The sequence below is a fragment of the Pristis pectinata genome, chromosome 1 (assembly GCF_009764475.1).
Source record: "Pristis pectinata isolate sPriPec2 chromosome 1, sPriPec2.1.pri, whole genome shotgun sequence".
In the NCBI taxonomy this organism is placed as follows: domain Eukaryota; kingdom Metazoa; phylum Chordata; class Chondrichthyes; order Rhinopristiformes; family Pristidae; genus Pristis; species Pristis pectinata.
Window position 1 is genome coordinate 105090857 of NC_067405.1, and position 23383 is coordinate 105114239.

General features: G+C 39.0%; 1 protein-coding gene across 4 annotated transcripts in view; it reads left to right on the forward strand.

The window, feature by feature from the left end:
- Positions 1-23383, forward strand: part of akap6 (A kinase (PRKA) anchor protein 6) — a 303452-nt gene that overhangs the window by 96075 nt on the left and 183994 nt on the right. For all 4 annotated transcript variants that reach the window (XM_052026999.1, XM_052026993.1, XM_052026990.1 and 1 more), the window contains exons 6-7: positions 18591-18713; positions 22218-22314. In XM_052026999.1, coding sequence (XP_051882959.1) covers positions 18591-18713; positions 22218-22314 — 220 coding nt within the window. The remainder of the gene's footprint in view (positions 1-18590; positions 18714-22217; positions 22315-23383) is intronic.

Consider the following 23383-nt stretch of genomic DNA (forward strand, 5'->3'; position numbering starts at 1 on the left):
TTGTGTTTCAGGCTCAGGCATAATCAATAATTGATTCCCCTCCTGTTTACAAAGATAAATTTCTTTCTCTCACTGTTACCCGCAGTATCCTCAGTATATTGATTTTGGCTGTCTGCTAAGGAATTCATAAAGGTCCCTCAAGGAACTGTCTGAAGCGTGACTTAACAGCACAAGCGGAAAGAAAAGGATTGATCAGCTTTCAAAATTATTACAAAACTGATTCTTAATCATGACTTGCATCTTGCAATCAACAGGACCTTGTCATATTCCAGCTTTATAACATATTCATTATACGTCCCTGCTTGTATGCTGCAGTCAGGTTTCTTCCCCTCACATAGCAGAAAAACAGCCCAAATTGTGTGTCCATCATGATCTTTCTGAACTTCTCTGAAGACTTCCTTTGGCATGAACAATCATGCTGTCCTCCTACAGTGCCTTTTCTCCATTTACCAGCACTTTGAGACTATCCATTCTTGCCTCTCTGATTATAGCGTGAGCACCTTCAGCAATTCCTGTGCTTTCTGCTCCTGTTCTGCCAATGGTGGAGTTCCCCCAGAATTTATTCCTAGATTTCTCCTTCTCAGGTGCACTTCCCCTTTGGCATCAGTGGCCGCCACACAGGAGCCCAGTTTCCATGCATTCCTTGATGACTCCTGGCTCTGCCTCTTCAGCACCTTTTTTGGACTCTGCTTCCATGTTGTCTGCCATCCGGTTTTGACAATTGAGATTGAGGCAGTCACCCCCAGTCCCCGCCATTAACTTCCTCTTCCTTTCTAAATCTACTTTCTTTCTCCTGACACCTTCTCCGACAAACCTCCTTCAGTTGCAATTGGTTCCCTATTCCTAATGACTCCACTTGGTTTGGCAGTCACATGTCTCACACTCCGATGAAGTCCCTGCAGATATTTCCTGCACACCCTAAGTACTTTGTAAAGAAGGTGCATTGTATCTCACTCCTTATATCAGAGAAAGATAGAAGACTTGCAATGCAAATTAGCGCCAGAAGCGTGGCGACACTTGCGGGCTGCCCCCCAGAACACTTCGCAAAAAATGCATTTCACTGTGTGTTTTGATGTACATGTGACTAATAAAAGATCTTATCTTATCTTATTTTAGAAGGAGACTATTTAGTCTCCTCTACATCAATGAGACCAACTGATTTCATCTGCCCATCAACCCACCTTTATCTGGTTTCACCTATCAGCAACCAGTGCTGGCCTCACCCCATTTTCTCAGCTCTTTATACTGGCTACCTTCCCTCTACATTCTCAGTCCTGATACAGGGTCCTGACCCAAAATGATGACCATTCCGTTGCCTCTACAGATGCTGCTCAGCCCACTGAGTTTCTCCAGCAGTTTATTTTTTTTGCTCCAAATTCCAGCACCTGCAGTACCTTGAGTCACCATTTAGCCTATTCTGATTGTGCAGGTTGAAAAAGTGGTACCCAGCCTAATCCCACCTTCCAGCACTTGGTCTGTAGCCCTGCAGATCATGGCTCTTAAAGCATAAATCCAAATATGGCTTAAATATGATGAGGGTTTCTGCCTCTACATTCCTTCAGGCAGTGAGATCCAGACCCCTACCACCCCCTGGATGTAAAAATATTTTCTCACCTCCCCTAATCCATCTACCATTTATGTTACCGGGTTCAAATCCAACCACTGTCTGTAAGGAGTTTGTATGTTCTCCCCGTGTCTGCGTGGGTTTCCTCCCACGTTCTAAAGACGTACAGGTTAGGAAGTTGTGGGCATGCTATGTTGGCACCAAAAGTGTGGCGACACTTGCGGGCTGCCCCCCAGAATACTACATAAAAAGATGTATTTCACTGTGTGTTTCGATGTACATGTGACTAATAAAGATATCTTAAAAATCTTAAAATCCATATCCCTGGCTTTTAAGCCCCTTTGGTAAAAGAAATAGGCTCTTCCTGTTTACTGTTTCCAGGCAATACACAAAAAGTGCTGGAGGAACTCAGCAGGTCAGGCAGCATCCATAAAACAGAAATAAACAGTCGACATTTCGGGCTGAGGCCCTTCATCAGGACTGTATCTAGACCTTTCCTAATTTTATATATTTCAATTAAGTCTCCCTCAGCTTGCTCCGTTCCACATCCAAGCCTAGCCAATCTTTCCTCAAAGCTAAAGTTTTTCAGTGTTAGGCAGTGCCCTCGTTAATCTCCTCTGCACCTTTTACATTGTCATCACATATCTCCTGTAAAGTGGTGAGCAGAAATGTATGCAGTACACAAGCTGCGATCTAATTAGTGTTGCATACAGTTCTCTTTCCTGTTCTTATTCCATGCCTTACTTAATAAAGGAAAGCATCCCCAATGCTTTTTAACTACCTTATTGATCTGTCTTGGTTCCTTTAAGCATCTGTGGCTATATACTTGAATGTTCCTCTGTTCCAAAATATCTCTGAGTATCATTTAATTATTGTACATTCCCTTGTCTTTGTACACCTCCCCAAATATATTACCTAACAATTCCCTCGGTTAAATTTCATTTGCTATTTTTTTTCTGCCCAGCAGAACAGATCATCTATATTTAACCACAGTTGAAAGCTTTCTGCCTCACTGGCAACCACATATATCATCTGTGAACTTCTTTATCATGCCTCCTACATTTATGTCTAAACCATTAACAAGTAGGAAAAAAAGGACGAAGTATTGGGCTTTGTGAAACATCACTGGTAGCAACCTCCAAGTTGCAAATGCATTACCACTGTCAACCACTATCTTTTGCTTTCCTTCAATTTTGAATCAAGTTTACTACTCTCATTTGGATCCCTTTGTTTTTTTTATTTTTCTGACCAGCATGCAATTTGAAACTTTGTCAACAGCCTCAGTAAATTCCAATGGTACTATATCAAATGCACTTGCCTCATTGGCCCTTCTTGTTATCTCCTCAAAAAATGATATCGTTAATTAGACATGACCTTCCCTTAACAATTCCATGCTATCTGCCCCTGATTATCTGTGCCTCTCTAAATGAAGGTTTATACTTTTCCTCAGAGTTGTTTCCAATAATTTGCCCATCCAGTTAAACTTAACTGGCCTAAATTAATTTGTTTATTCCTTGCAACCCTTTTACACAGTGGTATAACAATTTCAAAATCCTGGTTAGAACTTTGAGCATGCTTCTCTGTTATCTGTTACTTTATCTGCTACTAGATTTTTTGTGCAGTTGTTCATAGACAAATATTTTCATTTTTCTCTTATGGCTGTTTCATTTGTGAGATATTTTTCTGTCTGAGTAAATTCTATTAAAATCTTCCCACTTATATATTATACTATTTCGTAAAACACATTGTGGATTTTTTTTATTACTTTGTCACTTCCAAAAGGTTGCTAGTGGACAGGCAATGAAACATTGATTTGTCCTGTTCATTTAGCACTGTTTTCAAACTGATATAATTTGGTATTGGTATTGGTTTATTATTGTCAGTTGTACAGAGGTACAGTGGAAAAACTTGTCATGCATACCGTTCATACAGATCAATTATTTAAACAGTGTATTGAGGTACAGGTAAAAACAATAACAGAATACAGAAACCATGTGTCTGCGTGGGTTTCCTCCAGGTGCTCTGGTTTTCTCCCACATTCCAAAGACGTACAGGTTAGGAAGCTGTGGGCATGCTATGTTGGTGCCAGAAGCATAGTGACACTTGCGGGCTGCCCCCAGAACACTGTATGCAAAAGATGTATTTCACTGTGTGTTTTGATGTACATGTGACTAATAAAGATCTGACCTGATCTTAAAGTGTCACAGCTACAGGGAGTGCATTGCCGGTAGACAATAAGGTGCAAGGTCATAACAAGGTAGATTGTGAGGTCAAGAGTCCATCTCATCATATAAGGGAACCATTCAATAGTCCTATAACAGTGGGATAGAAGCTGTCCTTGAGCCTGGTGGTATGTGCCCTCAGGCTCCTGTATCTTCTGCCTGATGGAGAGGGGAGAAGAGAGAATGACCCAGGTGGGTGGGGCCTTTGATTATGCTGGCTGCTTCACCAAGGCAGTGAGAGGTATAGACAGATTTCATGGAGGAGAAGCTGGTTTCCATGATGTGCTGGGCTGTGTCCACAACTCTCTGCAGTTTCTTGTGGTCCCGGGCAAAGCGATTGCCATACCAAGCCATGATACATCCAGATAGGATGCTTTGTATGGTGCATCGATAAAAGTTGGTGAGTGTCAAAGGGGACATGCCAAATTTCTTTAGCCTCCTGAGGAAGTAGAGGCACTGGTGAGCTTTCTTGGCCATGGCATCTACATGGTTAGACCAGGACAGTCTATTGGTGATGTTCCCTCCTGAGAACCTGAAGCTCTCAACCCTCTTGACCTCAACACCACTGATGTAGACAGGTGCACATACACTGTCCCCTTTCCTGAAGTCAATGACCAGCTCTTTTGTTTTGCTGACATTGAGAGAAAGGTTGTTGTCATGACACCATGTCACTAAGCTCTCTATCTCCTTCCTGTACTCTGACTCACTGTTATTTGAGATACGGCCCCCTACGGTGGTATCATCTGCAAACTTGTAGATGGAATTAGAGCAGAATCTGGCCACACAGTCATGAGTATAAAGGGAGTAGAGTAGAGGGCTGAAGACGCAGCCTTGTGGGGCACCAGTGTTGAGAATAGTCGTGCTGGAGGTGTTGCTGCCTATCCTTACTGATTACTCTGTTGGTCAGAAAGTCAAGGATCCAGTTGCAGAGGGAGGTGTTGAGTCCCAGGTCTTGAAGTTTGGTGATGAGTTTGCTTGGAATTATAGTACTGAAGACGGAGCTGTAGTCAATAAACAATAGTCTAATGTAGGTGTCTTTACTGTCCAGATGCTCCAGAGATGAGTGTAGGGCCAGGGAGATGGTGTGCTAGGCGAATTGCAGTGGGTCAAGGTTTTCTGGGAGGCTGGAGTTAATGTGTGCCATGACCAGCTTCTTGAAGCACTTCATTATGCTGGATGTCAGAGCTACTGGTCGGTAGTCATTAAGGCATGTTACCTTGTTTATCTTAGGTATCAGGATGATAGTGGTCTTCTTAAAACAGGTGGGAACCTCAAATTGAACCAGGGAGAGGTTAAATATATCTGCAAATACCACCACCAGCTGATCAGCACGATCAGGGACACCATCTGGGCCAGATGCTTTCCTTGGGTTCACTCTCCGGAAGACTGATCTTGCATCCTTGACAGTGACCACGGTTTCAGTTGCATTGGGGGCTGTCAGGGTGGGTGGTGACAAACCACTCCCCTTCTGTTCAAAACGTGCATAGAATGTGTTAAGCTCATCATGAAGGGATGTGCTCTTGTTGACTCTGCTGCCCCAGTTTGTTTTGTCGCCTGTTATAGCGTGTAAGCCCTGCCACAACTGATGGCTGGTCTGGGACTCTATTTTGAACCAGTATTGTCTCTTGGCATTCCTGATAGCTTTACAGAGGTTGTATCTCAATTTCTTGTAAATTTTCTTGGGGGAATGCTGATCCTGGAGCCATCTGAAACAGATCAGAGTCTCATAATTGCCTTCAGATTGAGATCATGTCATATTATTTAGACGGTGACATCATTTTCTGACTTCACCCAGCTATTAATGACACCTTCTGTTCCCACCCTTAGTCCATGCAACTCTTAAGGGTGTGGGGGTCACTTCATAAACATTATCTAAAGAGGCCCTGAACTATGCTTGGATGAAGCAGATTGGAATTTTTTGGGATATTAGTTTTGAATCTGGATGTGGATTTTTTGAAGTTAAAGCATTTGAAAGCAATTTGTTGCTGTAGTGGGTTCTGAAACGTTCTAGTACTTACTTGAAGGGGTCTTAATGGAGGGAGAAGGCACAGGAATCTGATAAAGAATTGGAACTACCATATAGCTGGAGGAACAGAGAATGCAAATGTAAGTGGATAATTGTGTGGGCCTGAATTTTGGAAGTGTGGAACCATGCACATGTACTATCATTATGCATGTGACCAAACATAAATTTCAACCTCTCTATATGATGTAAATGGAGGACAATTTTGTCTCTGTAAGTGAAATAATGCCCTTGTAAAGCAGACCACTTATCGAAATACCAGACATGTTCAGATGCCTGGACACATCAGGTGGACAAAACAGATCAGGAAATGCCCTTGCCATTGTGATGTACTTATTCTCCCAGACTGTCCGTTATGAAGAAGATACTTGAATCCTAAATCAACATGCATCAGAGAAGGAATCTCTGATAGATTATTATTGCTTTCAAAGTCTCCTGCAAGGGAGGCTCAACTGCCGTCATCGTCACAGGACGATGTGCTAAAGAGGGGAAAAAGAAAGAACAAGTTGCTAATTACTGAGCTCCGTTCACAACCTCTAGACATCCCAAAGCACTTTACACCCAATTAAGTACATTTTCAATTCTAATCACACCTGCAGCAGAGGAATTCTTTATGATGCAATCTTTGCCCCAGTCAACTACTGGTCCAGAAAGCAAATAGAAAAATTGACAGATGTTTGCTTGTTAAATAAATTTGTGTGACCTTGTGGCAAACTGTTTAGAATTAGCAATGGTTGGACATCGCTGTGAAGGTCATTTTAGAAAATATCCTTACATGTTTATAAATGTAGTACCACCTGATTCCATTCCTCTACCAGATGAACTGGTGGAACAACTTACATTTTTTTCATCTGTTTTTGATTTTCATGCAAAACAAAATGTCCTGAGGCACTAGCTAAGAGTCTGGGCTCCCTCCTCAAACTGAGCAGAGTATACTCTGTGCAAATCACTTTTAGATGTTATTTAGCGGGTGTTGTTCCTTGAAGGCCAATAACTTTCCTTAATTGTGTTTCTCTTTGCTTAGTTGTGTCAAGATACTGAAGTTATTTCAAATGAACGCAAATACTAATCTCAACCTCTTTTCTCTTCACCAAAATCTTTGCTTGTAACAGTGTTCAAAATAATCTATATGCTTTATAATTTGGCTTTGCCTCCATACTAGTTTTAGGGCACACTAGTTTTACTTTTAGCACACTAGTTTTAGTTATGGGGTGGCACAGTAGCGTAGCAGTTAGCGCGACGCTATTACAGCGCCAGCGATCGGGATTCGATTCCCGTCGCTGTCTGTAAGGAGTTTGTACGTTCTCCTGTGTCTGCGTGGGTTTCCTCTGGGTGCTCCGGTTTCCTCCCACATTCCAAAGACGTACGGGTAGGTTAATTTGGGTTTGAAATGGGCGGCATGGACTCGTTGGGCCGGAAGGGCCTGTTACCATGCTGTAATAAAATTTTTAAAAAAAGATAATCAATAACATAGATGATAAAGATCTAGAAAATAATTGGAAACAGGTTAACATGAGACTGAAAAAATCTAATGAATGTTTGTTGGAGAGGTTCTGGAACTAGGAAATGTGTTTCTAAGTACCAATATAAAAATGACCGTAAATAATAAAATAATCCTATGCAATGTCAATAAGTAAAATATAGGCACTATTTATAGACCTCATTGATGCTAAATTGTCTTATAGGAGAATGAAATATGTTTCTGAAAGACAATTGCTACAAATGCTGTATTTTGGATGTTGTGCCATATTGCTATTCAGTGTCTATATTGAATAAATTGTCCCTCTGATACTGTTTGTCACCCTCTAAGGAGTGCTTATAGCCATCATCTGTTTGTGTGAGGGATTAATTAAAACTTTTATTGCACAAATAAAACCATTATATTTTCTGGAGCGGCACATTCTGTCTGCTTATACAGTGGGAAGCAGCTGAAGAATACATCAATCGGAATGCAAGTGGGCATAAAGAAAACAGAATTAGCTATTTTGTTACTAACAAAGAAAAAGTTTGTTGCCCTTATACTTTTATTGGCAGCTGAATGTTTTTGAAACATTGCTTAGTTCATATGTTAGTGTCATTGGAATAGTAATTAAAATGTCAGGTTACATATTTCACAGAGATGATGATCCTAATTAAACCAAACAAATGTTGCTGTGGAAAATGTGACTCTGCCATTACTTGAATGCAGATAGTTTAAACCATGTTAGCAAAGCATCACTCAGAATGTTGGTCAGCCTCTGCATGAAAGATTAGTAATTGCACGGTAATGTAGGCTAGAGATTTTGGGGGTGAATTACATTGTTTTGTTTTCTAGTTTCCCACATAGGTGGCCTTCCATTGAACTTACACCAGAGTTAACCATGGTGCAGTGAGGAAAATAGAAAGACTACAGGTTTTTAATGACAATGGAAAAATGAAACCTATAAGATGAGTAGGTGGAATGAATTAACTAGTTGTCAAATTCAATTAGAAGTCTTCAAATTGATGGTTTGGCATTCCGCTGGAAAAAATGACCGTATTAAGAATTTGAATTTATTGAAAGGAGAAAGAAAAACATTTTTATAATGTACCTCTCCGTCCTCAGGACATTCTAAAGCACTTCACATCCAGTGAATTAAATTTGAAATGTGGTTACTGTTAGCATATACGCATTTTTTTATTGATTTAAATCTACACACAGGTTAGATCAAAATCCCTGCTGGATAGCATTCACTTTTAATAATCATCACCACCCTTCACATTCTCACTGCTGGCTTTTTGGAATCTTTGCTATGGATTTCTTAACAATCACCAACAGTATTGTTCAATATTTGGCTAAAATGGTTATATTTCTACTGAGGATTACAATGGACAATATACGAAGCCACTCTTGCTACTAAACAACATTTTCACTTTTGATGGGAACCCCATTTGGGTCAATGAATAAATTCTTTGTCTTGTTTGGTGTGAAGGCTTAGAGCCCTACGAAGTCCCAAGTTAAACTCCAGTCTGTGCTGAATTAGCTCATCTCAGTTATCGCAGTAAGGAGCGAACTACCATTCGCCTCAATATTCTCATCTCAGGGAGAGGGAAATCAGTCACACTATCGCTATATCCTCTCCAGATATGTTGCTCTCCCCCACCTCCTGCCCCACTTGATGATGGAAATCAATACTATTTTGTGTAAAGGCTTTCTTTATAGCTTAGGCAATGATTTAGAAATTGTGTGACAATATTTGGGTAGAGTTCAGTCATGACCACATTCATTTCCCCATAGCACTGTGGGGAAGTAGGGACAAGGGTATGGCCAAATGTTGGGTATTCAATAGTAAAGGAATGGTTAACCATTTCTGTAGTTGCCAGCAGGGGTGCCAGATGACATGAGAGATTGGGCAGGTTAGGACTTTATTCCTTGGAGCATAGGAGACTGAGGGATGATCTTATAGAGGTGTATAAAATTATGAGGGGCAAAGATAGGGTGAATGCACACAGTTTTTTCCCCCCCAGAGTTGTGGAATCAAGAACTGGAGGGCATGTTTGAGGTGAGAGGGGAAAAATTTAATAGATACCTGAGGGCAAATTTTTCACACAGAGAGTGGTACGTGTACGAAACAAGCTGCCAGATGAAGTGGTTCAGGCAGGTACAGTAACCAACATTTAAAAGACATTTGGACAGGTATGTGGATAGAAAGGTTTAGAGGGATATGGGCCAAATGTGGGCAAATGGGACTAGAATAGACGAGCACCTTGGTTGGCATGGACAAGTTGGGCTGAAGGGCTGGTTTCCATGCTGTCTGACTCAATGGCTTGATGTTGCCTTCTTAGTGCCAAGGCAAAGGACATAGAGGGAGGGTCTGAAATATTTTGGAGGAGTGGGTGGTGAAAGGAACAGCCTGTTCGCATGATCAAAGTTGAGGCAAATGACTTGGGAATGGAAATGCTTGAGGTTCTTTAGCTAGAATTTGTGAGCCATGGAGGAAATTGAAGAGTGGGACCTTAAAGGTGGTAATCTGATTCCACCTGCTGATGAGTATAGGACTGATAACATGAAGTATGGTTGGATTAAAGATGCAGGAGGAAGGGCTTCTTACTTCTGAGACTTTGGGAGCAATTTTGGGGCCAAAAGGATCCATTCAGCATTACCAGATTGCACCTAAAAGACACAGGACCAATGTCCTTATGGGAGTCTTTATCTGAAAGTGAAGGAGGAATTAAATGCCTTGATATAGGGTTGGGACCAAGGTGAAAGATTTGTTTGGAGATGTAAAGTTTGTAGAAAACTGGGAGAAGTGAATGAGTCAGAAATATGAAGGATTGGACAAGGCAAATTTAGGAGCAGGACAGTGGCATTGCTGGTAGAGCCACTACATTTCAGCACTAGAGATCTATGTTCAATCCTGACCTTGGGTACTGTCTGTGTGAATTTTGCACATTCTCCCCGTGGCTGCATGGATTTCCTCCAGGTGCTCTGGTTTCCTCCCACATCCCAAAGACATGCAGCTGGTAGGTTAATTGGTCACAGTAAATTGCCCCTAGTGTGTAGGTGAGTGGTTGTATCTGGGGAGTTGATGAGAATGTGAGGAGAATAAAAGATGGGAATGATATGGGGGTTCGTGTATGGGTGGTCAATGCAGACTTGATGGGCCAAAAGGCCTGTTTCTATGCTGTATCTTTCTATGAGGCAGTCCAGGATAGGTTTGTTGTCAATTAACTGCACGTGCACATGCATTGTGGCAAATAAGATGGATGTGCTGCAGTCACGGGCTCCAAACACTGACTTAGATCTTAAGCCAGTGTGCCTAGGACTGCTTTGGTATTAGTTAAAGGGCCTGACTCTGCCTGGGCCACTGTCGAGGAGTCCAAAGTATCAATCCAATAAGTTCCTTTTGTAACTTTCTATAATTATCAGTTTCACATAACCTCCTTTCCCCACTTTTCTCTCACAACTGACATTTTCAAAGTCCCTGTCATTTCCTGAACCCCCATCCCCACCTTATGCACCTCATTGATCAGCAGAAGATTACCATTTGGTTACCATTTCTAGCTATGATCAGCTTTGAGGGCAGCTGACCATTAAACTCATGCAGGTGGATTAGCAGAAGATCCAGGCAAATACTGTCAATTTAGTTGCATAGGAAGGGACAATAGCAATACTGAATGATGAAAATGATGAAAATACACTTAGAAGGATGGCAGTCTCCAGAGTTGTAAAGTCACCCAAAAGGGATATGTCTGAGGCTGCTGATGGAAGAGAGGAGAGAAATCATAAAGGTTTTTCCCACAATCATCCTTGGACATGGCCATGATTGCTGTTGACCAGATGATTCCAAATTGTACACACCCGCTTAAGAAAAGGAAAAAGCATAAAACTAGTCTGCCAAATGGTCGTGGTGGGGGTATGTTTAGAGTCAACAATCCAGGCCAAAATTAGTTGGCTTTTGGAAAGCTATGAGTAAATAAATGAAATTCACCATTGGTTTGTTGTAGGTTTGTTGTGTCTGGCTGAAATTAATTGAGTAATTTTATGAAATAGTGAAGAGGGTAATGAAGGTAGTGTATTTGATGTGCATAAAAATTTTTTAGAAGGCATGGCCAAAATACCACAAAATATGCTTGTTAGCTTATTAGACGTAAGAAAATGAAGACCTATAGGGATTAAAGATCCTGTGGACAATATACTACAATGTATGGATCACTCTCTGTACCACATGATCTACATGTACTAACAGCCAGAAGGACTGGAGAAGAAAATCTTTAAATATTTGAAGTGTTCACGCTACTACTTAAAGGCAACAAATAAAATTCAGAAGGAATAAGGTACACTTGGATAGAAAGAAGCAGTTTTTTTGAGATAAAAGTAGATACAAAGTGATTGCAACCAATCAATGAAAAAATATGTCAGCATTTATGAAAGCAAGGACACCTAAAATGTTGCAGAACATAGGAGTGGCACAGTGGCATAGCAAATAATGCTGTTGCTCCAACATCCCAGATTCGTTCCTGACTTTGTGCATCAAAGAGGTACTAGTTGGTAGGTTAAGTGGCTAGGTTAAATCAGAAGTTAATGAACACGTGAGAAAGTAAGTAAGTAGGGGAATGGGATTGCTCTGAGACTAGGTATAGATTCCATGGGCCACTTGGCTTCCTTCTGTCATAAGGAAATATGAATAAATATGAACATGTTCTGAATCACAGTACAGTAATGTGCCAGGATTATGCACATGACTATGCTGTTACTGAAGCAAGACATGGAACTGAGGCAATGAACAGCTTAGGGCATATGACTTATGTAAGGAGAGTCAGCGAGTTGAGCCTTTTGTTTGGCCACTTTGACATAACACATACATTGAAACCTGTGCATGTTGATTTGAATTATGCTGTAATTAATCATGTAGTGCACAATGGCCAAGAAAAGACGATCATCATCATGTACATTGACCAATGAGAGACACTATCCTGAAAATGAGAAACTGAGACTCATCACTGGAGTGAAAAAACTTTACCAGTTCCTACTGGGCAAACTTTATATCAGCTCACAGTCCTTGTGCCTTTGTTGGAAATTCTTTGTTCTAAATTGGATTATTCTATTATTTTAAGATTATAAGGTTGAGTTTAAAGTTCAAGGTTAAATGATGTTGCAGATGGATTATCAAGGCTACCATTTGAAAATTCTGATATAAGGAGTGAAAACATGATCTACACAATGAAAGTAGTATAAGATTATTTGACAGCTACAGCAATGGAGATACTTAAGCAGCACGGAAAGATGTCGTTCCAAATCAGATGTACCTGAAAAAGCTTTAAAAGGATGGACTGAATCACAGAATTTCCCAAATGAAGACATTTGTACTGTATTATAACTGAATATATGAGTTTTCAATAGAACAATATTCTTACAAATGGGGACACAGACTTATTATACCAAGTGTATCAAGAAGACATTTTAGAAGCGTACCATTTGTTAAGATTGCAGAGCCAAGCTAGTGAACACACCTTTACATGGATGGAAATGACCAACAAGACCAGTTGAAAGTGTGCACATTGATTATTTTGAGAGGGTTATTTATAACTTTTTTGTACTCATTGTCAGCCACCTGAGGTGAAACATGTTGCATCCAGTGGTACAATGAAGCATACCACCAAAGAATTGAAATCCTTTTTCTTATGTCATAGTTTACTAGAAGAACTAGCCTCAGATAATCAACCCATTCAAGCACTTCATGAAGCAAAATGGCATTATGCACACATTTACTTCACCATGTCATCCTGTGTCAAAAGGTGTAGCTGAGAGATCAGTGATAAGAAGAACAGAAGACTCTATAAGGTTATTGGCAAAATAATCAGAGGCATCATGAGAATTTTTTTTGCACTGTAAGAGTTATTGTGATTTGGAAGTCACTGCCCAAAAAAAGCAAGGGAAGTGGATTTACTTGTAACATTCAAAAGCAAATTGGATAAGTACTTGAAGGGAAAGATGCAGTTATGTGGAAAGAGTAAGTCAGTAGGAATAAATGGATGGCTCTTTCAAAGATCCATCATCGGCATGATGAATCAGATGGGCTTCTTCCTTGCTGTACCTTTCTGTGATTCTATAAAAAGGCTTAACTCAATGTATAAGGAGCCTTCTTGTTGTTTCAGCACTGAACTGAATCAGTTGCTGGTTTTGTTGTACTTCCAATCTAATATATACTTGAGTTTGAGTGAAACTTCACAAATTGGTATTTTCAGTGAGATTCAGATTTTCTTTGCTGTTTATTAAACAGCAGAAATAGATGCTATTTTCTTCATCAAACAGATACACAAAATGCATGTAAAAAGAGTTCTAGTGATGTCAGATTCCATTGTATTTATTGTTCAATGATGATGGCCAAAACGATTTGAAAACTACTTTGTTTTCTACAAGTTGTCTTCATATTTACAAGATGCCTTTGCCAATTACGTTGACAGTTTATCGGTTAATAATTGTTTTCTTGCAGTTTGTCTTGTTGCTGCTTCTACTATTATTTAATTTTGGAAGGAAATGTGTGACAGCTTTGGAGAATAATTGTCCTTTCAAGGACAATGAAAGTGTAATTTTTTTCTTGTATTAAAAGCATGCATCAGTCGTATCACCATCTACACAATTGTATTGTTTTGTACCTTTTTACATACAGATTGGGTTATTATTGAGGGAATCAATCTGCAATGAGAAGACTTGCTTTTTTTGTTCAAGGCTTCTGACGTGCATCATAAATAAATTGTATCAATTGAAATATAAAACATGAACCACCTAACTATTGAGCACTAAATTTCTTTTCCACTTTGTACGATATGGGCATTACTTCCTAACTTAATTATGGTCAAAAATAGAATTCTAGAATTTCAGCAAGTCACTTGGGGAACCTGAATTATACTGGGGCTGTTCTGAACAATAACAAATCATGATTGCAGTCCCTCTCTCAGTAATTCAGATTGATGGCATTATTAGTAGTTCATCTGTAATCCATCTTTGAAATGTATTGAATTGTTAGACTTCTGAGAAAATTATACTTCTGACACTCAAATGTTGGGAAATAAATAAATTAATAAGGGCAAGAGTACTTGTTAAATTACATTATCCTGGAAATCAAAAATTCTGCAGATGCTGGAAATCCAAAATTTAAAAGAATGCTGGAAACACTCAGCAGGCCAAACAGCATCTGTGGAAAGAGAAATGGTGTTAATGTTTCAGTTCTCTAGTGGAAGCAATATAAAAAACAATAGTAATGTATTTCCAGAAGAAAAGAGAATTCTATTTCTGCTTTGTGTTAATGCTAATTTAAAACAAAAAAAAAGCCTGTACTGCCTGTTTTTTTTTTAATTGCAGTTCTGTAGAGTTATCAATGAACTCCCAAGTATTTGCATTATACACTATGGGTGTACATTTTAAAGGCCAACTGTAACCCATGGACAAAAATGAGTTGAGACTAGGCCTAAAGATGATAGTTCAAACTTAATCTTCACTATCATCTCAATATAAGAGTTAGATACAATCAGTGTGAAAGAGCTTTACCAGTGTGTGAACCACACATATGCTGTATTTGTTATTTTAATCAAATTTAACAAAGTCATGGATTTCTGAACATTTCATTTTTTTAATTTGCTTTACAAATTAAGACTCACTGAGCCAGAAAGTTAGTTTCAACATATGCTTTGGCTATGCAACGTGGCACAAAGTGAAATATTATGGAGGTACAGCTCTTGATTGAAGTGGGAGTCTCACCATAATTTAGCTTTCATATTGCTCAGCTCAGCTGTTACCTCCCCGCCCCAATGATATCACTATTTAATAATATCTTCAAATGCATAGGAAATGTACAGAATAAAACTGTTCAGCTTAAATTTTGAAAGACGTATTGATGCTTCAACTCTCTTTTATGGGAGGTTTCTCTTCCAAGTGTCTGAGACATCTACAATTATAATCACATCATTGTATATGATGTCATTATTATTTCCAACTTTTAATCCTGGGGTTTGTTAAAACTAATAGCAATAATCAACATATAATGACTGTCCATATAATAGAATGTCAGAATGCCTTCCAATGGGTATCAGTGGATACCAAGCAGGAAATGAAGGAAATTTTTGGGAATGGGAGAAAAGGAAGGCACGACTGAGGCAATATATCTTTGGTAAGTTGTTGAAGAGTGTGAGAGCAGCATCAGGACAGCTTGGGAAGAGAATTCTGGAAAAACAATGGCATATTAAATGAAAAATAACCTCTTACAGTACGATGGGGAGCAAATTCCAAAGCAGAGAAAGATGGTGAATGCAGATTATGGATGCATCAATCACATAGAATCATAGAATGGTTATAGCGCAGGAGGAGAACATTCAGCCCATTGTGTCCACATTGGCTTTCTTCCAGATCAACTCTCCAGTTCCACTCCCTGCCCACTTTCTCTGATGCCTTAAAGATTTTTCTTCACCATATATTTATTGAAAGCCACAGTGCAACCTGTCTGCACCACATCGGCAGGCAATGCATTTCAGGTTCAAGGATACAGACATATTTAAATTTTGAAAGCAACGGCATTTGACAAGAATGACATTTATTGATATGTGTTTTGATGTTGACATCAGCCCCAAATTCTGGAATAGCTGAAGTTTGTGAAGAATGGAGGTGGGAACCAACAGCAAAATCAATCCTTGAGGTGGAAGTATGGAAGGAGACTTTAATAGACAGTACATCGGCAGTTGTACACACAGGTAGACGTGATTTCCAACATAAGTTTAACTCTGAGCTAACAGAAAGCAAGATTTTCCATCAGTGGGTTTAGGCTCAAAGGACATTCAGGGAGACTGATGTAGATCAACCAAAAGCATTGTTAAGTGTCAAATAAGAAGTGTTCACCGATAAAGAGCATCAAACCATTCTTGAAAGGAGTTCTTTATGGCACTGGATGACTCAACAATTTAGTAGATAGTTATTTATCCTCAAGGTCTAAGTTCAGCTTTGGGTAAGATGGATCACTGCTCCTCAAGATGGATGTTGCTCTCCAATGTAAAATGATCATGCACAGTTCGAAACTGCTTCTGAGTGGACAAGTTTCCATTGTGCAGCCATTCACAGGCCATCCAAGAGATGGTTAAAATTAAACTTTGAATACAAGTAAGAACTCTAATAGGCACATTGTAAAAGCTTCTGCCTATATATTTTTTAAATTCACTGAATACCGTACAACAACATAACGAGTGAATCCCTGTACACTGGTACTTCACTGAGGATACATTCACAGGAAAACAATACAATCCCAGGAATAAGAACACGAAAGGAATCAGCGCTAAAAGGGCTCATTATGTCATTGTATTTAATGAGTTGCATTACTGACAGTGCTGCTGTGTTAGGAACCTGATTGAGGGCTCAGTCTTCGGCAAGTACTCCCATAGCAGTGCAACAGCTAAAATGATCTCATCTCCTGATGCGCGTAGGGCTATCTGTGAGAATTGGTGTTGGGTGAGTTGCAGTAAGTGGTGTAGCCACTCATTGCTGAGATGCAGGCTCAGAGCTGCCTCCTGACTGGCATGGTGAGTGTGGTCCATTGCTGAGGAGTGGCAGCAGCTGCTGTGTGTGTTGACAGACCACCCGGATCCAGTGGTCTCTGTTATCGCTTCCTATTGGATGTTTTCAAAGCTGCTGTCTCCCCCGCTCTACTTGGCTGAACAATTCTCCCTGGCCCAGAGGTTTTTGTGTGGTAACGAGCTCAACAGCTTTCACTGGTGGCCTCTGCACATTGCCTTGGTGGTTCACTCCACACCAAACCATGTAGTGTTGAGATCACTGTTTCCTTGCTGCAGTAGTGCCAAAGATGGGCGAGTATTCATACCAGGTTCCTGCTACAGCAGTGCATGGTCAAGCAAATGTCTTTTTCAAGGTACAAGAGGGTACATGCCTCTTTGTGTTTGGACTGCAGGACTAAGAGTGCTATGAGGAATCTGCACTCCATGGGATAGTGCTAAGTAAGGTACCAGTGTAAATTTTTATAACCTAATTTTCAGTTGTTTAAATTGGGATGCTCACGTGTAATTGGATACAGATGAAAAAAAAATCCTTCAGTTGAATACATGCTTAGCTGGTGCTATACAAATGAATTTGAGCTGAAATATCGAAGTATAAAGCTCAAAAGCTAGTGCAGATTGATACTATTTCTGCCTGATTCTGATCATGCTTATTGTATCTGTTGAAGAAAGATGTGAAGTGCCAGGCCTACAACTCTTAAGACTTCACATTAAGAGTCTAGATTTTAGGATAAAATGCTGAATTCCTAAATTTGTGATTGGGAGAGATAATAACACTGAGGATGAAACACATTGAAAGAAGGCATTAAGCCTGCAAAGGAGCCTGTAATTGCCAAATGAATTTTAATATAGTTAAATAAGTATGAAGTATTAGATTCATGGTAAGGAAAATGAGGTAAGATACAATAAAACCCAGGGCATAGAGGAAAAATGATCTGGGATTACAAGTACACAGATTACCAAAAATTATTGTTGTCTCCCTCAGTGTTTACCATCTCTCCCAATTTTGAATTGTTCAGTGATTTAGAAATGGTATATTTTATCCAAAAGTTCATATTGTTCACTAAAATGGTACCTATAGCTATTTAATCATATTTCTGACAATGCAGGCTTTCTTCTTCATTGGATTGTCAGCATAGATTATGTGCTTGTGGTCAGGGAGTAGGTCCTGATTGCTTTAAGAACAAGCAAATTGAATCAACCAACATTTGAGGGTCACTTGCACCTGGTTGGTCTAAATGTGATTAATGGCAAGTGTAACTTTAAGTTTAAAAGAGGAAGCAGCAATAATACATATTGATATTAGTTCAAAAAATAATGAGAATTCTTTAAAGGGCAAGAGCATCATTGCAAAATGATAATGAATGGGATGAGCAATGAAAGAAATTGCATATTCAGCACACTCCAACCATTTGCTATCATTTGCAAAGTTACCAGTGGTACATATTAATGTGTGCTACATATTAAGTGACTTTTGTAACTTATTCAGTTGTTATTGTGGCTTGCACTGCTTCCTATTTTTTGCACAATGTTATAACTTCACAAATGGCTTCATCAACTTTGGTCACACATGGAGGCACTTGTGCAGAGGCCTTTAATCATAGAAAGCCAACCAGAAGGGGAATGGTTCAATGGCTGACATCACAAATAAGTAAATTCCTATTCAGTCAGCATACTTGTAATTATTGCTGTCCGCAAAGAAGATAAAGTTTAATTCACTTTAATAACTGCTATTGCTTCTTAACATTTTCACCTTTTCTTCCAGGGCTTTGTAAATAAACTCGATGAATTGATTTGTTGGTTGTTTGAAGCCATGGAAACAACAGAAAACTGGACACCTCCAAAAGCTGATACAAACAGCCTGAAACTTTACCTGGAGACCCATCTGGTATGAAATAAACTCCCAACTGGTCATTTGATAGAATTTAGTGCAGAATTATCAAGCATATACAAGATTTAACTCAATGGCTTTAGAATATCTTGTAATATAATACTCATTTGTGTAAAAATAAACTTTAAAACTTCATTTTGGTTAAAAGGTTACCCATGCATTGATTTTTAGCTGCTGTACAAAATTGACTTTTATGAACAAGCATTTTCTCCAGAATAGATGGAGAATTTCTATTCAGTTTATTGAAGAAATTTGGAATTAAAAAGCTAGCAAATGAATAGTGATGATGAGAGTTCAGAACTGTCATAAAAATACATTTAGTTCACTAATCTTCTTCGTGAAAGGAAATCTGCTATCCTTACCCAGTCAGTATGTGACTCCAGGCCTAAAAATTTCATGACTCTAAGGGTTCTCTGAAAGTAAGCTATTTAGACCAGGAGGCTCACATGAAACCTTTATTAAACATTGGATTGGCTACAACTGGAATTTCATGTCCTGTTCTAGTCACCACACTTTAGAGTGTGAAGGTCCTAAAGAGGGTGCAGAAAAAAACTTACCAGGATTGTTTCAGGCATGAGGGATTGGTTGGACTATAGAAGATGGAGTTGTTTTCCTTAGTGCAAAGAAAATTGAGAAAAGATTTGATAGACTTGTACAAGATTATGATGTGTTCAGATAGGGCAAATAGAGATAAGCTGTTCACATTGATAGATGGTTTGAGAACTAAGATGGCATAAAATCAAAATAATGGGCAAAAGGTACAGGGAGTATATGAGTGCAGTGTGGTTATGATCTGTAATTTACTTCCTGCCTGAGTCAAACAGGGGTTTCAGAAGGAATTGAATGGGCAGCTGAGGGAAAATAATTTGCAGCAGCTACAAGGAAGGAGCAGGGGAATGAGACTGATGGAATTGCTCCATTACAAGTCAGATGACTTGGTTGGTATCAGTGTGGTAGTGATTCTAAGATTCTTTGATAATGAGCAGTCATGAATAATCAATATAATCTGGTCTTAACAGGGATGTCCATATCCCACTAAGAAATAATAAAAAAAAGTGGTGACATTCTTGCAAAGGAGGCAAGGTAGTGTCACTATAAATAACTCCACTAACTTCAGTAAATTTACATAATTGTGCAATATGTTCATCATGAGCTGGTTCCTTGTTGGAATTCATTCAGTGAGTCATGAGTATTAGAAAAGTCCATATTCATTTCACTCATTCAACAAGAGTGACCCTGAAATTTTAGTTTCCTGTTACTTTAACTCTCCATTCCAGTCCTATTCTGATCTATCTGTCTTTGGCCTTTTACACCATTCCAACCTTAGCTCAAGGAAGAGGATCTCATCAGATCATTTAGCATATTGTAACCTTAAGGAAATTGAATAGAACAATTTCAACAGACCATCCTTTCCAATTTGTATCAGAACTGGCCAATTCTGATGAAAAGCCATCAACACAGAACATTAACTCTGCTTTTCTCTTTCCACAGATGCTGCTTGACCTGGTGTATATTTCCAGCAGTATCTGGCTTTATTTCAAACTTCCATCATCTGCAGTGATTTCATAGTTCCAGCATTCTTCCTTTCTCATCTCTTTTTGTACTCAGCTCCTTTTACTTACATCTCCACCAGACAGATCAGCTGTTGCTAACAAGCCTTTACTATCCTATTGCAGATGACACCATCATCACTTGTGTCATTTACTGTCCCTTGGTCTGCACCATATCACAATCATTCTTCTGTTCGTATTCTCGTTTTTACAGTTTTGATGAAATGCCACACATGCTGAAGATTTCAGACATTTTCTGCATTTATTCTATATTCACTTCCTGGTCTATGCGGGCATCATTCAGGATGGGCTTTAATTTGCCTCAACAGTATTAACTTCATGACGGTTCCATTCTTGATCATTATTGCGTGCAAGTATGGGGAGATTAGACAAATTGAATGAGAATGACAGAGGCCTGGGAACAGGTTGCTTAGCCAGCTGTTTGATTATAGAGTAGTGGAGGCATTTAGTGCAACTTAGAAGAGAGGAATATGAATAAAACATTTGAAAAAAACTAAGAAGTCTCTTATGGTATAATCATAAGACAGATTAAAGCCAAAATTCTGAAATAAATTTTGCAGGAGTTCTTCTTCACCTGAATGTTACATTTTCTTCTAGTGAATACAATTGGACTTTAATTACTATATGCTTCATATCTGATCATGGGTATGGACACAGTTATGATGAATGGAAACTTCAGAAATGTCTTGTAAATTGATTCTTGTTGTTAAAGGGTTTACTTCACAATTGAACTCTGCACTGCTAAGAATGCTTAGGACCACTTTATTATGAAGTCAGTGCGCAAGTCATTTACTTATTATTTCATGCTGTCCTTCTCTGGATTTGCTGACTAGATCACGAGTCAAGCTATAATTAATTGCTTTGGTGCTTAATTAAATTAATCATCAGTGCAGGCATCATATTTATGTATCTAATTATAATCATAAACTAAAAACCTGTTGTCATACATTCAAGACATGAGATTTGGATCCAGTATTATGAAATTTTATTTCAATTGATAGAATGACAAACACATTAACTAACATGGATATATAAAGTTTAAGCATATAAATTTTGTAAATATATTTTTTAATCTTTTTTGATTTTGGAATTGGATTCTTGATGACCAGTTCTTGATTGAGAGTGTGGTCACATGCCTATTAATATTGCTCTTCAGTTATCTGCAACTAAATATTCCAAGGTCACTTGCTGCATGCAAGGAAACTTGTCATGAGGAGCAGGTAACAATACCCTAATTCAATACATAAGTCCTGGTACCTTCAACGGCCAAGCTATCTCCCAATATGCCAACATGCTCTCCTTGGGAATTAATGAGCAGAGTTATGTTCATGTGAGTTCAGATTTATTTAATTTTATGGTTCCTCATTTTGATAAGGGAGATAACCAATATCCTTTATATTGACCAATATCATTTCAACAAACCTCTCCTACATCATAACTGAACGCAGAAGAGGAGAATTCAAGAATAAAATAGAGACCAGGCGTGACCAAGGTTTGCTTCCATTTCCCATGCCATCCAAATAATGTGCAGCAATGTGCTGTCAATGCAAGATTTAGTTTATTGGTTTGTAATCTGTGATGGTTTGCTGAATAAATGTGCCTTATACTTTGGTATTGTCTGAAAGACTTCAATCAGCCTCTTTTGAGTTAACAAATTTGCACTAGGGCAGAAGTGGGACAGCTGGTGTCTGCGTGCTCAGAAATGGCAAAATTTCCTGCTCCTGATTTCTGTCCAGTGCCCTGCTTTTCAGCCCTTGTCCTTGGAGTGTACATGTGTGTTGACACTGGATGAGGATCAGAGTCTTTTTACTTGCTTTGTCTTGAATATAAGAATCTTACATCCACAACTGACATGAATATTTTCTTTTATTGCAGGATAGAACAATGTGGGGAAAAATATTATTAATTTCAAATATACTCATTTTTGCAGAGTTTTAAACTTAATGTAGACAGTCACTGTGCACTTAAAGATGCCGTGGTGGAAGAGGGACAGCAGCTTCTGGAGCTCATTGAATCTCACAAATCAGGTGAGTTGCTAAAACAAGAAAAGATGTCAGAACAGCTTGCTATAATTTACTTACAGTATTTATACAAGTACCATTTAATTTGGTGATAATGTGCATGTGCTTTGATAGTTCACTGAGGCCACTTCTGTGTTTTTGAATCTCTGATGATGTGAAAATCAGGTCTCTTCCAATTTTGCATGGCATGTGTTTTTCTTTTCAATTGGTTATTTTTCCTGTCAATGTTTTAACTGTCACTGATAGAATAAAAATCACTGAGGGCAATTGTTGAGGATGAGTGCAGCCACATAATTCAGATCATTAAGAAGAGTTCATATAAACCAGAATAAAAGTTGAGTGGTACATATTTCCATCACTGGAGCCTACAGTTATAGAACTCTCCATATTCATGTCAGAGAAGACCTGTATCTACTTCACATGAACAGCTACTGCAGAATGAACTGCAGCCAGCACTTATTCATTTTTTTCCAAAACAAGAAAATGAATTTGGACAGGGCACATAGCTCAGGGCACCAACATGGCAAACAGTCAATTTCAACCTACTTCAATGGGCAGGGTGGAGGATGGTTCACTTGTAACCAGAGTTTGTGTTAAATGTCAAACACTTGCCAAGAAATTTGATTCAAATGGTGCAATGTTTTTGTGGTAATACACACTTACTTAAATCAGGTTTAGGTCCTTGATCTATGTGACACACAAATGCATAGAGGCTGCTGAACATGCATAGTGATGGCATAGAGCACATAATGCTTGTTTTGACATTACTTGCACCAATTGCATTATGTAGGCAAGGCCTGTGAAGAGATCATGCTATGTACACTGGAGTAGGCCTGAACTGGATAAGTGAGGGGTGGGGTGGGGTGTGGTTAAACTTCTAAGTCAAGATTAGGTCGTATCTTTTCTATATTTTTTCCTTAGTGATTGCTCCCAACATTTCTTATTCTTTCTTGCTGACAATGCCCTCGGCATCTCTGATCACTCCCTTGGTTGAGCCTTCCCACTCCAGAAAAGACACCCCTCGATCATCTTCCTGAATAACTGTCACTGCTATCCTCCACAGAATCCCCCAATC